The sequence below is a fragment of the Podarcis muralis genome, chromosome 12 (genome assembly GCF_964188315.1).
Source record: "Podarcis muralis chromosome 12, rPodMur119.hap1.1, whole genome shotgun sequence".
NCBI lineage: Eukaryota > Metazoa > Chordata > Lepidosauria > Squamata > Lacertidae > Podarcis > Podarcis muralis.
The window spans coordinates 52,166,936-52,183,390 of NC_135666.1; the positions used below are offsets into that span (position 1 = coordinate 52,166,936).

The window sequence follows — 16,455 nt, forward strand, 5'->3', positions numbered from 1 at the left end:
CTTAAAGTACACATTTGATTCTAAGCGAATGTTTTAGATGTTGACCACTATTTCCTACATGAACCTCTACTCAAGAACTTAGCAGTGATTTATTTGTAAATGTTCTCTCTATTTTGTATTACTTTCCCTCAGATATGCATTCTTCTGTTTCCAACCAAAGGAGCCAACTGTTTGTATACATGATTGCAGCACAAGTTTGAACAGCTCTTTCAGAAGAGCTCTTTAGTCTTCTGCTATTGTCATGAATGGACAGAACAGATTTCCAATTCTCACTATATCTTGACCAAAAGGACACTGCTGAAACCCTTATTGAAAGCATCAATGCAAAAGCTATGAGAAAAAGAGGACACGGTAGAATCACGTGAAACCTTGATCAGCCTAGTGGGGGTAGAAAACGTCTTGGGAAAATTCAGTTTAGAGCAGCAAGACCCAGGTTCAGATCGCCACCAGCCATGAAGCTCAATGGATGACCTTGGGCTAGCTGCTATTTCTCATTCCAATCTACTTCACAGGTTGTCATACAGTGGAAGGAGCAGGAATGGCACAAAAAACATTTAGTGGCTTTTTAAAAGGAAGGTTTTGGGGTTTTTTGTTACCACAAGATAGCACTCAGTGATGATTGCCATCCTGTAAGCCAACAAGAGCTTTCCACCACTGACCACCTTAGGGATAGAAAGCGTTGGCATGCTACATCAGTGATGGGGAATCCCCACCTCCCTGAAGACCACCTGTCACTTGCTTGCTGACAGAGCTGATCAGCAAGGCCTGCCTGCAAAGGAACAACTGAGAGCACCCTGTATGCTCTCAACCATTCAGTTGCTGCCACAACTTTACCTGCTCCACACTCAATATCACATATCCCCCATGTTTCAGAAGTCTGACTGGCCTCAACTAGAAGCCAGGCACTTATGTTTCTGGTACCACACTCTGGAATACTCTTCCGGTAGAGATTTGGCATGGCTTACTTTCAAATGTCTCATGAATTATTATTATTTTTTATGCCAGACAGGTCTATTCAGTTGCTTACTTTTTATTTTTTCAGAATGAGCCGGCATTTTGTATTGATTTTCTGCATCTTACATTTTATTGTATACATTGTTGGGTTGATATTTTATATGAGTGAGTGGTATATAATTATTATTTTTTTACAGGAGATAATCAAGATATCTATATAGGGAATGTACATGTGATTTGGAGAAAACAGACAGACAGTGGGTCAAATTAGGGCCCCTGCTGGAATTCAAAGTGCCAGTTCATAGGAGAGAGAATGTTACCATTCAAATGTACTGTCAGTCTAGCCAAGGACATTTTAACAGCTGGATATGCTTGAACTGGGTCTTTCACTGGCAGCTGCTTTCATGCTAACAAATGGAGAAGGCCTATTTTGTTGTGTGTACAAAGGGAAGAATAAAGGCCTACACAGCATTATTCAACTGTCAGTTTGTACTTTTAAGAAGTGTATCATATAAATATTTGCATATTGAGCAAATAGATGATTAGGCCAAACTCATTTAGGAATTTAACAATAGTATTAACAAATGGAAAGCCATTAATAAGGAAAGCAAAGTATTATTACTGCAAATAGTTAAGACAACACAGAGCCATGAAAAAAAAATAGTTTGTGGAAACTTACATGTGAAAATAAAGAAAAATACATCTCAACTGAATGATATTGCTACTTCTCTTTCCATTAATTACAGGAGAGAAAACAGTTGTTTAAGAACACAGCTATTCAATAAAGCCATTTCAGGTGTAAACTGAAGCTCTTGCTTTTATTAAGAGTCACAGGCCTGCTGACATTTTTATGTGTTAGATTTAGGAAGTATTTCTCACTAAGATACAAGCATGAAGTAATTTGTGGGTAAACGAAAGTGCACGAAATTAAGCCAAGGCAGACAAAATCCTTGTTTTTTAATCTTGGATGATGGAAATTGGTCCTATATCTAACACTGCACAAGATAACTTGCACAATGAAAAGTAAGCAGAAGTCCCTTACACTGCCTCGCTTTGCCAGAGAATCACCGTAGTCTGCTGGCAAAGTCCGCTTGCTGGACTTTTTCTGCTCATGTTCAACTGCATCTTCAATTATAGGCTCAAGCCTCATCTGGACAAACACCAAAGATGTGGATCAATTTCTTTTCATTATACAGTGAGGAAAATTTAAAAGCCTTTTAAAAACTTCTGCAATCGTTAGAAAGCTATAGGAAACTCACTGGTGTTTAAATAAAAAGAAATGCAAGAACCCAGTGAGGCTCTGCCCATAAATTCAATAACTTCTAAAATACAGCTCTGGGCTCAAACCAGACAAGAACAAAACAAATCCTGAGACAGTTTTCTTTCAGCACTGAAGGGCTTTTAGACATGTATATGAGGTTTGAGCAAAGCTAAATGTTTTAAGAAAATATATATTTCTACTTGATCCTAAGTCTTATGGGTCTTTGTTTGTCAAAGACATCTGTCAAATGAAAAGCCTACTTTTAGATATATTTAGCTTATGACCCACCCCTTGACACTCTAACTCATTACTTAGATTAAAGTATGTTATGTGTACTATGCGCCATTTATCTCTGCAAACGAAAACATTTCAGTATTATTACCTCTGTGAGAATTGTAGTGTCATACGAAGGTTGATATTTTTCTTTTTCATGAGCTGTTCGTTTCTCCATTTTTTCTCTGTCTGTTTTCTGTTTTCTATCTGCCCCTTTTGGCTAAAAATTAAATTACACACAGAAATCAAGCTTTAGAAAAATAAATACTAAAGCCTCTGTACGCCAATTTCCTCCCTGCTGTTCATTAACATCTCTTACCTTAAAAACTTTGATTTGGCAGCTGGCCGAATGCAAATGATCAGTGTATTCTCCATTTTCTGTCTGTTTAAAAGTGTCAACCTGAATCCTAAAAGGAACTCCTTTTTCACCCCCATGTTTACGAGGTGTAAATTCAGTGCTGATACAATGTACCTAGGGGTTAAAAAAAAAGCCACAATATGGTGTTCATTTGTCACTACAGTATTACAATTTTCTTTTTTATGGGAGGGGGAGTAAACAATTTGTAATCTTCATTTGAGAAAAAAATTATTTTCAAGATTTTGACAATTATTTAACTTCTTGCATACAGTACACAAGAGTGATGTTACAACTAAGAAGAGCGAGGACTGTGTTTCAGCTCTTTTAAATCATTAACGATCACCAACAATTCTTTCCCACCATTAAAGACTACTATCATTTCTTAAGAAAACAAATCTTCAAACCTGAATAAAGGCAGATGTTCGTTTTCCAGGATCCCACAGAAATTCAACTGCATTAAGCTGGCTTGGATTTGTCTTTATATCGATTACTCCAACTGACATAGGAATATCTTAATAAAATAAACACAGTTTTTTGGGGGAAACAATGCAGTGAAGATTTCATTTGCACATTTTCATCTTAAATAATGTTCTCTTAGGATAGATTGAGAGTAGCAATAATGAACATGCAGAAATTTAGTTTAAAGTTTCAAGTCTTTTTTAAAAAAAATAAAATACCATCTTTGTGCTTAGATCCCACCATCTATTAATTGTTAGTAACAGGGTATCTCAAAATGAATGAGAGAATTTCCAATGCCCTTTGTGGTAATCTACGTAATAATGCATTATTTAAAACATGTACAATTCAAATTCTACTATATAGTACGTCAGAAGAGTTAACACTTCTCTTGTTAATTCATCTCTTCATATGAAGAGGCTATGTTAATTAACACACCTACCTAAATCAAGTAATCTGTCTCCAGGGCGATTCCACTTCCAGCCTTCAAGTTGTTGGTGCTCAGTATACTGCAGTCTTCTGTCATGGAACACAACTCTTATAATACTCTAAAAAAAAAAAAAAAGATGACGGATATCTAGTTCGCAGTGTAAACATGCGCCAATGCTATGCCCACCCAAATTTTCCTACTGCAATGAAATCAGACACAACAAGAGCCATGCTTCCTTTTGGAGGAATGCTGAAGTATACAAAGCTATGAGCTTCTCGCAGATAGCCTGCAGAGTGACAATATCTTAGGTTTAAACTAACTTTGAACATTCTGATGATTCTCTACCTGGTTATGTGCACTCTCTCTTCTATCAGGGTGATAAAAGTTCCTGAATTATTTGCAACTCAAAGAGCACCACAGAAAGGGGTATCACAGAATCATAGAGTTGGAAGGGACCATGAGGATCATCTAGTCTAATTCCTTGCAATCCAGGAATCTTTCACCCATTGTGGAGCTCAAACCCACGACCTTTAGATTAAGCGCCTCATGCTCTACCAACTGAGCTACCTTGATTTCAAAGAAAAACTATACAGGCTGATGGGACTGGACAAACCTATGTGTTAGCAATATAAAACTGGAGTGGGGCACACACAAAAAAGAAGAAGGGGGAGATACTGATGTGAGAGCAAGTGAGTCTGTACAGGTTTTAGAAAATAGAACCTGTTAAAAATTATATTCACTAGAAGCTGTAACCTGGATTCAGCTAGATACAATGAAAATTTAATCCAGATTATCTGATGTGGTATCCTCCAAATATGACTGGACTACTCCATTTAGAATTTTGGAAATATCACACCAGTTAAGTAGCACTAGTATTCAAAATAAGGAAAATGTCGCCTATCAGTTACAGGCTCAATAAATCCATCAGCAAGTTCCTCAGTATTTGTGCTTTAAGATATGCTAATCCTCAAGGACATTTCTTCCAGAGTGAGAATATGCACCCAGTTTAAGGAAAAAAAACATACATCTCATTCTTTGCTTCGCAATATTATTCTTCCTTTCAGAAAACAAGAAGGGAGGTAAACAACCAGGCTGGAAATATACTTGTATAACTCAACTAAAACGGGCTCATGTGCCCTATGACATCCACTCGAAATTATTTTGTCGACTGCAGCCCTAACACTGATTTAGAAGTCTCAGGTAACGCCAGCACATTGGAGGACTGGGAATCATGAGAGCCAGGAGTTTTCCTCACCCACTTGCCAGGCAGCTTAGGGTATGTTTTTCTTAAGGTGATAAACATTCACAGCTGCTGTGACTAAAAGAAGCCCTAGGTGTTTAGAAATTCACAATTCAGTCTCTATATTAGTTTTCTTCTGTCCAACAGGGATTTTCAGTGAGTATAGTTCACAAGTAAAGAGTGAAGGCTATTTGGGTACTGAATAGTGATGGGTGTCCTCACCCCATGTCAAGACTAGCTCAGAATAAGCAGAAAGGGGAAACACATCAAATTTTCTGAGCCAATCCAAATTTTAAAGTTTTGTAAAAGCTCCAAAAGCCCATACATGATCTCAAATACAAAAAGCTATGATAGCATCACTAGTACTGAGCCACCTTTTAGGCAGGTATAATAACCTTTTTTAAAATCCAAACCCACATGCATTAAATTCTGCAGTATTCTTAACAGTGAGACTTCACACAAGGTAATTTTTTCCTTCCCACAACTGAAAAGTGAAACTAAAAGGTAATTAAATAATGGTTACATATTCTTAAAGATTCCTCACATTCAACAGTTCCTGCTTTTATACATTAGAGTGAACTATATATACTTAAATTGGGGTAGGAGGATTTAGAGCTGAAGTACGCAGTTCGGACCTCAGCCCTGGATGGTCTAAAAGGTTACCAGGAAGAAATGCTGGAAATGCAAAATGACATCCTACACCACTTTCTTTAGAGTATCCCAGTAGTCCAGCCATGTACAAGAATTGGGGATGTCCAGACCTATACTGAAACTTCTGCCATTAGAAAGTGGGTGATGCATTCTCTCCTTGTTGCAGTTTTAAGAGCCAAAACAAGGAAATGTTGTCATTGCAAGTAGCTCCAATAGCTACAAAGAATCACAAGAGACAGGAATCAAGACTGAGCCAACAACATACCTTCACCATTTTCCCATTGATCTCTGGCATATCTCCCATTTTTCTATTATCTAACAGCCGGATTTCGTAGGACTGACCTTTCAAAGGGAAAAAAATAATAATTTTACTTATGTAGTGCCCTTGGCCAAATGCCACTTTACTGCAATACTTTCAAAGACATTGAAGTACAATACATTACAGTGGTACCTCAGGTTACATATGCTTCAGGTTACAGACTCCGCTAACCCAGAAATAGTACCTCCGGTTAAGAACTTTGTTTCAGGATGAGAACAGAAATCGTGCTCCAGCGGCGCAGTGACAGCAGGAGGCCCCATTAGCTAAAGTGGTGCTTCAGGTTAACAACAGTTTTAGGTTAAGAACGGACCTCCGGAACGAATTAAGTACTTAACTCGAGGTACCACTGTATATTAAAACAGTTTTAAACTGTTCTGTTAAAAAGAGGAAAGTGGAATGTGAAAGAGAAAATACACAATGGTAAAGCTCCTCTAGCATGAGGGAAAGAAATGAATAGTTATGTGATAATCTGACACTTTCCTCAATCTAGTATTAAATTTAGGACAATGTACACTGATTCTAATTTATTAAAATACTGCATCAAAGTATCAAAAGGACAGGATTTTTTCCAATATTGAAAAATGAACATATGGAATAAATCTTATCCCAATACAGAAATTTAAAAGCAGCTATAAATGCAGCTTAAAGAGCAATGTACCACAATCCCCGCCCCATGAACAAAGTTGAGGAAATGAATTTTCTTAAATGTGCCAATGTATTGGGGATCATAGGTAATCTCATAGGAATACTTTTTCCTTAACTTAATGCACTTCCTAAAACACCACGTTGCCAAGATGACTAAATTACACCATGTATTCCAAGGAATGTTTAGGAGAATATATTAAGTGCCAGAAGGTTTTGAATTGAAAACAATGCATAAATAATGTTAGAGGTCTAAGAGCTCTCAAAAACTTATTTCATACCCCACAAGCTATCTTCGTAGTCTAAACTTTATTTTATTTAGCAATACTATTAACCTTGACTGCAACTGTTATTTCTCAATAGAACTTCAAGTCTGGCTTTTTCCTAAAGAGAAACAAAGAACACTATCATATGACACCATTCAATCTGATGTTGGGATTAGCCAGCATCTAGAAAAAACCACACATTTCCTGTTAATGGAAATGCTTGTATTCCAGTTTCATAACAATAAAATCTAATGCCTTTCCTTGTTGTCTCTCTATACATACCAGGATACCAAAACAAGCACAGATATTTACAATGAGCAAGTATTTTGAACAACGATTATTATTTCAGACATTTAAAATTTATTAAAATGTAGCCATATACAAGAGCAGCAGAAGTCTGCTCAGAGGAACAATGCTAACCTTGGTTTAAGTAAGTAAGGGTTTCATCATGCAGTTTGACAGCTGGAGACGTTGCTGCACACATAACATACTGAAATGGTGGGTTTTTTGTGTCACTGTCAGGTGGAAGGCTGGAGTCTTCTTGCTTGAAAATGGGCAGTGCCAGAACATCACTGAAATGAGAACAGGTGCCAGTGTTAGATCTCAGAAGCCTTACTTCTCTTTGTTAGCAACAAGGAAATTACTCAATGGGAAGGCCAGTGGTATACCAGCTGGAAGCGGCAGTCCTGTTTCCAGGAAAACAGTATGCTTGAATACAATTCTCCTTCTGAATGTATGCTGAAACCCCAGCAATATTATTCATTTATTTGAATGTAAGTATTTTTACCCCACCTTTAAATTGCTTCCTGTAAGGCAGCTCATGTAACCAAAATAATTATGAAATAACAAAACAATTAAAACACAGTATCCAATAGATTATAAAACACATCAGCAAAAACCAAAGAGCCAGCAAGAATAAGTTTTAAAACCATATAATGTGGAATATAAACCATGGAATAAAAGGATATTCAAAGGCCATCTAAATGGAAGAGGCAGCATGCTGAATTTCCTGGGAGAGAGATCCATAAAATGCAGCCTTTCCCTTGATACCAAGAGTGAGCCATGCTATGTTTGTTATACAGCATCCCACAATGGCAACCTAACTCTAGAACAGTGTTTCCCAACCTTTTTTGGGCAAAGGCACACTTGTTTGATGAAAAAAATATCGAGGCACACCACCATTACAGCCCCGTGACGTCAGCGCGCAGCGTCACGCCGGGAGGGACGCACGAAAGTGTAACTTTCAATTTTTTCCCCTCCCCCTTGCCGGGGAACCTCCAAGCTTTGGGGGTGGGGGGGGGGGAGGAGGCAGCAAAGCGAGGGACTGAGGGACCCTAACCCTAACCCTCACCGATCACCCGGGAAAGCATGCGAACGAGGAGCCCCCGTGTCCTGCTCCCGGCAGCGGACGGCACAAAGCGAGGAGGCCTGGACAAGGCAGCACGCTCCCCGCTCTCGCTGCATCGGGGCTTTTCTCCTCCAGGCCGCTTTCGAAGTCCCCTTCTCCGCTCCCAAGAGCCGGAGCCGCTGTTTCCAGGCCCTGTCCGAGCCCCGACTTGTGGCCTCACTTCGAGGAGCGCCTGTTGCTGGGGACGGGGCTGCATCCCCCTCAGCCGCCGCCTTGCTTCCTTCCAGGAGACCCGGCGGCTCCCCCTCTCCCGCTCGCCCTCCTGCGCCCCCAGCAGAGCGCGCGCCTCGGAGGACTTGGGGGGGTCTGTAGGGCATCAGTGGCCCCCAGAATTCTGCCCGCCCCTCGCCCCATTTGATCCAGATTTACCCTCTGGGGAGAGCGAGCCCCGGCCCAGCAGGGGGCGCCCTCGCTCCGTCCTCCGGGAAGCAAACGCCCTCGCCCGCCTCCCTCCAGGCAACATCTCGCGGCACACCAGGCAACATCTCGCGGCACACTAGTGTGCCGCGGAACACCGGTTGGGAAACACTGCTCTAGAATGAAGAAAAATCTGTAAACAGTTGTAAATTACAAGGAGACACCATGATTATGTAACCACTTATAGCAGAAGTTAACACCTTATCATTTAGCATAACAGATATTTCAGGTGCTATTTCATGCTAGCTTCTCAACAAACAAAAAAGTTACACATTTGGGACTTTGTTTTAATTTATGTAGTGAATCTTGCCCATTCTTCATAAGCACTGTTGTAGTTACATCAAGTTGATACTAAAGAAACAGCAGGAAAAAAATGATGACATTGTTTATTTAAAACTAAAGATTCCATTACGCTAATAGCTTACAAGTCCCAGACAACATGGTGAGATACCATCTGCCTCAAAATCTCCAGGGATTTACTCATCAGCCCTACAAATTTTTACTATGTGGGCCAGTCTGCTAACTACCGTTCATCATGTACTCAGTTACTTCACATTAACACATGGCATCGTTTTCAAAACAAGCAGAAGTATTTCAACTGAATTCTGGATAAACAAGCATATAAACAACACTTCCAAGCAGGATTTACAAATGATATGTCAATGCCAGAAGCTGCACTACAATCACCTTTTTCAACTTCAGATAGCATTAGAAACAAGAGAAAGAGCAACTCTCATTTTTAAATTTTTTTTATCAATTCAATATTGAAATCTTACTGAAACAGCAGTTTTAGCTCATAACAGGTAGTTGGGAACTACACTGTGCACCAATCCAGTTTACAAAAGTCTGCCTTAAATCATGTGAACAAAAAGCAAACACCATTTATCTAGTATAGAGAAAACTTCAGTCTATAAAGAGTGCAAGCCAACAAGTGTTAACTGATATATCAGCTAGTGAGCCACAGATGCAAGTGAAACCCAAGGTACTGGCTACTCTTGACGAAATCTTAACTGGAAACAGAGCTGAGTTACCTAAGCAGTCACCTTCTTGCTACTTACCATCTGTGGTTATCTGAATGTTCTGGAAGGTTATTCTGAAGTACTAACACTAGGGAACCAATTTAGTCACTAGTATTTCTCTGCAATATATGAACTACCCTATTTTTCGCCCTATAGGACGCACTTTTCCCCCTCCAAAAATGAAGGGGAAATCTGGGTGCGTCCTATGGGGCGAATGCAGGCTTTCGCTGAAGCCTGGAGAGCGAGAGGGGTCAGTGCGCACTGACCCCTCTCGCTCTCCAGGCTTTGCGGACCTCTCCGCAAGCAGCGGGAGCGCTCCCGCTGCTTGCGGAGAGTTGCCGGCATGCCGAAGCCTGCGCGCGCTGAGATCAGCGCGTCCAGGTTTCGCGGACCTCTCCGCAAGCAGCGGGAGCGCTCCCGCTGCTTGCGGAGAGTTGCCGGCATGCAGAAGCCTGCGTGCGATGAGATCAGTGCGTCCAGGCTTCGCGGACCTCCCCGCAAGCAGCGGGAGCGCTCCCGCTGCTTGTGGAGAGTTGCCGGTATGCCGAAGCCTGCGCGCGCTGAGATCAGCGCGTCCAGGCTTCGCGGACCTCTCCGCAAGCAGTGGGAGCCAGCGCTGGGCTCCCACGGCTTGCAGAGAGCTGCCTGTTTGGGGGCTGGGGTCGGGGGAAGCTCGGGCCTCCCCCGCCCCAGCCCCGCGCCTGTGGGGGAAATAATTTTCTCCCCTTTATTTCCCCCCCCAAAAAACTAGGTGCACCTTATGGGACGGTGCGTCCTATAGGGCGAAAAATACGGTACCTCGTCCTAGACAGACATTTCAACTACTGTACTGTACAATATCTGATGACCCCCAAAACTCACCACAAAGGTTCAGTCAGCTTGCTCTAAAAAAATCCAACCCTGTTTAAGGCAGGGGAAATCATTCCACTTGCATCATTGCCAGAGAAAGGGGAAAAAAATCACACAACAAGGTACTTACTTTAGATACCTGTTGATAACCTCAAACTAACAAAAGAGATTGTGACATAACTAGCACCTCAAAAGAAAAAGAATGGGATAAAGAAATGTGGAGGCAGGGCATATAGCCATGTATTCTTGTCAAAATAAAAAAGCAATCCATAGCTATGGTTTACACAGATTCTCTTAGAATTTATTTAATTTTTATCCCACCTGTTAGCCAAAATGGCTCCAGAGAAAAAAGGTATCTGCCCTCAGGCTTGCAATATAAAATGACATAACACAAAAGAAAAAAAATGGACTGAAAGGGAGGGAGGGAAGTGCAACAGCCATTCTTCACATAAAGAATAAATAACTTAATCTACTATTTGATTACTTCATCAGAAAAGGCCAAATTCCTAGACGTGTGTGGCTTACGTACTAGTTTAATCAAGTTACATAGTTATAAAGGTCAAGTTATACAGATCAAGCCTTGGAATACTGGAAACATTGATAACTACAGATGAGGAAAGAGATTATTACACTTGGATGAAATTCCAGTGACATTTATGCCAACAGTTCCTGATAAATAGGTACTGCTCCAGCAGGAAGGTAAAAGCCATTTCCATGCGTTACTCTGGTTCGCCAGAAGCGGCTTAATCATGCTGGCCACATGACCAGGAAGCTGTACAGCGGCTCCTTCGGCCTATAGAGCGAGATGAGCGTCGCAACCCCAGAGTCCTCCACGACTGGACCTAATGGTCAGGGGTACCTTTACCTTTTTATATATGTATGTCATGAGGTTCTCAACTGCCCCTCAACAGTGATTGTTTTGTTTAGATGGCCCGAAGTGAAGGCAAGACAAATCCCTGACTGTACTGTGCTTCAGAAATATCAGAACTTGCTGCTGTCCAGTGTCTCTGAAAGTCAGCTTCAAAACCAATAATATCAGAGTCCTTCCTGAATTGGCAGAGATTGGTGGCAACCACAACTTTAGGCTGGCTCCCAAAGGTAAAGGTACCCCTGCCCGTACGGGCCAGTCGTGTCCGACTCTGGGATTGCGCGCCCATCTCGCTTAAGAGGCCGGGGGCCAGCGCTGTCCAAAGACACTTCCGGGTCACGTGGCCAGTGTGACAAGCTGCATCTGGTGAGCCAGCACAGCACACAGAAACGCCGTTTACCTTCCCGCTAGTAAGCAGTCCCTATTTATCTACTTGCACCCGGGGGTGCTTTTGAACTGCTAGGTTGGCAGGCGCTGGGACCGAGCAACGGGAGCGCACCCCGCTGCGGGGATTCGAACCACCGACCTGACAATCGGCAAGTCCTAGGCGCTGAGGTTTTACCCACAGCGCCACCCGCATCCCTCTGGCTCCCAAAGCCGCTCCAAATTTGTGCACTCCAGAGATCATGGATGGTGGTGGTGGGAACTGCAGTGGCAAATAGATTAAAAATGTGAAGACTAATCTGAACAAGTATAACAAATCATGTTTGGATACCATTATGGGCTGGATCCTCATAAGCTGCTGTGTATAGGTAATTCCCATGTCCAGGAACTGAATAGGCTTCCTTGTTCTGGATGAGATCACATTGCCTCTGAAGGAGGTACATAGCTTGGGACGCACCTAGAGCCATCACTATTGGTGGAGGTGCAAGTGGCAAAAAGTACTTTTTACCAGCTTCAGCTGGTATGCCAGCCATGGCCATTCCTGGACAGGGATAGCCAGGCCACAGTGATCCACACCATGGTATTCTCAAGAATGGATTATTGTACCACACGTCTAGGTAGAGCTACCCTTAAGGTAGGTTGAGAAGCTGGAGCTAATGGCTAGGCAGTTAAATGGAGTAGCCTACTTAGGAATGCATTAGACAAGTTTTGAAGGAGTTGCACTGACTGCCTAGAAACTATTATGTTAAGTTCACTTTACTTGTGTTGACAAGCAAAGCAAAGCCTGTCTCAGAATATAGGTATCTAATGGAAGGATTTCTCCCATATACACCTGCCCCAGACACTGAGAACTGGTGGGGATTCTCTTGAGAGTGCTGCATTCACTTGGAATCTGGTATGCAGAAACTTGAGAAGGCATTCTCAATAGTCCCCCCAACTCCGCCACAACTCTGCAAGTCCCTTTCCGTCCAGCTAAGATCTGCAAAAACCCTTAGTAGTTTAAACTACCTGTTAAAAACAGACAATGTTTTTTCCTCCTCTGCATTTTTGCATTTTATACCTAGATGCTGTGGATTCCTTTATATGGATGTTTATATAGAATTGCTGTTGTTAATGGCTTTAGTAAGCATATTGCTTGAAAAGTGAACTTTACATCACATCAACCACCACCACCAGTAAAACAATTCAGTTGTCAACCACATACAGTACACCCAGCTAAGGGAAACAAGGTTCAACGTCTTAATTGGAATTCAAAATGTCTGTTAGTAATGTTGGCTTATTTGGCTATTATTGCGGTGAGAGTTTCTTTTTCTTCTTCTTCATATTTCACCTTTTCTCTAAGGAGCTCAAGGGTAGTATATATGGTTCTCTCATCCTCTTTTTAGTTTCACAACCCTGAAAAGTTAGGCTGAGACACAGTGACTGGCCCAAGGTCATACGGCGAGCTCCATGAACAAATGGGGATTTGTCTCCCTTGACTTAATCTAAAACCAACCAATACACCACATTGGCTTTATTGGAATTTATTGTTTAAGTTTTTGCAGGACTTAGTTCAGAGCCCTTTCTTCAATTCACAGTAAAAAACAAACAGACAATTAGAGCACAGCCTAACATGCAATTTAAAAGCGAACAACACAACTTGGAATAATGCCACACATGAAGAATAAAATGGAAGGCATATCTCACCTATACTAAAGATACAGGACATTTTAGATACAACACACTGTCTGTTTAAAAAGAAAGAGGAAAAACTAAGCACCCAGAATTTGTACACTTTTGAAATTTGTATCTGCTGCAGAGCATCATCAGGGCTTTAAAGCAAAATGCAAATGTGAACAGCAGCCTCTGGGGGGAAAAGTGTAGAATGGGGATTTCTTTTACCAACAGCACCCAGTCTACCTGAACTATTGTTATCTTATTTTTATGTGCTGTAAGCTGCCCAGTGTGGCCAGATGGGCGGGGTATAAATTATTACTACAGTGGTACCTTGGTTCTCAAACTTAATACATTCTGGAAGTCTGTTCCAAAACCAAAGCGTTCCAAAACCAAGGCATGCTTTCCCATAGAAAGTAATGCAAAATGGATTGATCCATTCCAGACTTTTAAAAACAACCCCTAAAACAGCAATTTAACATGAACTTTGCTATCTAATGAGTTTATTAATCCATAAAATGAAAACAATAATGTACTATACTATTTTTTTTCTTACCTGCACTGATGACAGTCATTGTTTGGATTGGGGGGGGGCTTTTTATCCATTTCCGCAGTCACACAACTAATCAATCAGTAGCTGAACTGGGTTCCACAGAAACAAATTAACCGAAAAGCCACAAAATAGCAAAAACAAAAGCACCAAACTTAATCCATTCCGGAAGTCCGTTTGACTTCTGAAATGTTTGAAAACCAAGGCACAATGTAATGTAATGGTTTCCCCAGCCACTCTGGGCAGCTTACAGCACATAAATATTGTAAAACATTAGACATTAAAAAGGTTGCCTTCAGATGTCTTCTAAAAGTCAGATATTTATTTCCTTGACATCTGATGGGAGGGTGCTCCACAGGGTGGGTGCCACTACCGAGGCCATCTGCCTTTATTATTATATTGGCAAAGGCTGTGATCCCTTGCTTCCTCCCTCCTGATCGAACAACAGGCAAGGTATCAGAGTCAAGGCTGCCTGGAGGAAGAAGGCACATACACGTGCACCTGAAGTTACTGTAGAGGCTACCCTAGGCGCAGCTCTTTCCGTGAGAGCGGGACTCCCAAGCCCCAGAGGCTAGCTCCCTTGTAGTAAGGTTAATGCTTAGTGGGAAATGATATACAGTATAATGAATGGAAAAGGATGTTTAAAATAACGTTTGTAGAAAAAAAACCCAGAAGCCTTTCTTTTGGGAATTATAGGGAAAGAACTACCTAAACTGTATTAAAACTTACTCATGTACGCTACTACAGCGGCAAGAATGTTACTCACCCCAAAATGGAAAGAAGCAGAAGTCCCAGCAAAGGATGAATGGATGCAAGAACTTATGGAATATGCAGTAATGCCAAAACTTACCGGAAGAATGAGAAATCAAGATAAACTTTTTATAAAAGAATGGAAATGGTTTACTGAATATTTTGCAGACAAACTGTAAACATATAAGAACACTGACAGGATTATTGTAATAACCTGCGGTTTCATAACAGTATATATTTAAAGTAGATGAATAAATGAGCCAATCACGTTAATTTGGAATATGCGGAAGATGCCAAAAATCAATTTAAGGAACCGCAGAAAGAGGGGAAGGGAGTCGAGTTTTGAAATGTTAAAAAGATTGTAAAATTAGTGAAATGTATAAACCTGAAAGCATAAATAAAACTAAGAGAGAGACATAGAGGAGGCGCCGCTGCTCCGCCGAAGGGAAGGCCGCCCACTTGCCCGCCCTGCCGCGGCCCAGCTCTGCTCCCTCCCCGCTTCTTCCACCCCGTTTGCCGAGGGGCCGACCCACCTCATGCTATAAGCGCCGGCGCCCAGCTCTTGCCCGATGCCGGAGAGGCTGGCGTCGAAGTCGTGCGCGAGGCCGGACTCGATCACTTCGTCCATCTTCAGCACCCACGCCATCTTCCACCGGCGGCCTCGGGGGAGGCGGGCGGGGCGGGCAGGCCGGCCTGGGCAGTAGCAGCGGGACAGGAAAGGAGGCCTCCTTTTCTCCTCCTCCTCCTCCTCCACCCCTTTGCGGCGAGGCCTCAGGCCGGGAGAAGGAGGAGGAGGCCTGGACGGGAAAGGCGCCGAGGGAGCGCCTCAGCCCCGGGGGAGCCCTTCCCCCTCCGAGGAAGCGGCGCTCGCGGGAAGCGACGGCGCGGAGGAAGCCGACATCCTGCGCTTTCCTCTCTCTCTCTCTCTTCTTTCCCTCAGGCCGGGCGGCTGCCTCGCCCGCCGCCGCCTCAGCAGCCGCCCCTCAGACCAACCGCATCAGCGCCGCCCTCGGCTGCCACCCGCCGCCTCGCCTGCCCCAACGGCTTCTCCGGCAGCCGGAGCTGTTCCGGCGTCTCCGCCTCCTTCCTGGTACGTTGCCGCGGCGGCAGCGGCGGCGGCGGCAGCTGCCGAGCCTGCGCTAACATGGCGCCCGCCTCTCCTCACAAACGTCGCCAGGGCGGGGCGGCGGTTGCTCGGGGCCTCTCGCGGACGGGCTGACCAATGCGGAGGGCCCTGGCGACGTGGAGCCAATCAAACGAGGGCCCTCTGCTCTTTCGTCGCTGGGCATGAAGGCCGCGCGCTGCCTACAAGGCCCAGAAGGCTGCGCAGTGAGTGCAGCTGTCGGAATAGAGGCGGGCGAGTCTTACGGCGGCGGCGCTGACGCAAGTGGCGTGCGGCCTCTTGTTCGCCTCGGCGCGGCCGCAAACTCCGCGGAACTTTTCGGCGGCGGTTGCCGCGTGGCCACGCGATTCCGGACGGCTGAGCGGATTTAACGTAGAGCTTTCGAAACGCTCCTTGACGGTCGCTATAGCAATCGAGCCCGTGCCTGTTTTGAAATTCAAAGGTTCTTCAATAATAAAACAGTTGAAAAGCAACCGTCTATCGAATAATCAGACTTCCGAAAGTTCTGCCCCGCCATTATATTTTGTTAAGCGTTTTTAACATATACAGTCAAAGCACAATTTCGAATTTTTCTCTAATTTCTG

At 43.1% G+C, this 16,455-nt stretch overlaps 1 protein-coding gene across 5 annotated transcripts in view; it reads right to left on the reverse strand.

Moving 5' to 3' along the window:
• UBP1 (upstream binding protein 1) overlaps window positions 1–15,902 on the reverse strand; it is a 30,631-nt gene extending 14,729 nt beyond the window's left edge. For 2 of the 5 annotated variants that reach the window (XR_003709153.2, XM_077916434.1), the window contains exons 1-8: window positions 15,282–15,902; window positions 7,271–7,422; window positions 5,889–5,965; window positions 3,745–3,850; window positions 3,251–3,357; window positions 2,808–2,960; window positions 2,598–2,708; window positions 1,997–2,104 (exon numbers count right to left, since the gene is read on the reverse strand). Coding sequence is in view for 4 of the 5 variants with exons in the window: in XM_077916434.1 (XP_077772560.1) it covers window positions 1,997–2,104; window positions 2,598–2,708; window positions 2,808–2,960; window positions 3,251–3,357; window positions 3,745–3,850; window positions 5,889–5,965; window positions 7,271–7,422; window positions 15,282–15,394 (927 nt within the window). In the remaining variant the exon portion in view is untranslated. The remainder of the gene's footprint in view (window positions 1–1,996; window positions 2,105–2,597; window positions 2,709–2,807; window positions 2,961–3,250; window positions 3,358–3,744; window positions 3,851–5,888; window positions 5,966–7,270; window positions 7,423–15,281) is intronic. The other 3 variants (XM_028750691.2, XM_077916435.1, XM_028750692.2) reach the window with 3 other exon arrangements.
• Between the last annotated feature and the right edge of the window lie 553 nt (window positions 15,903–16,455).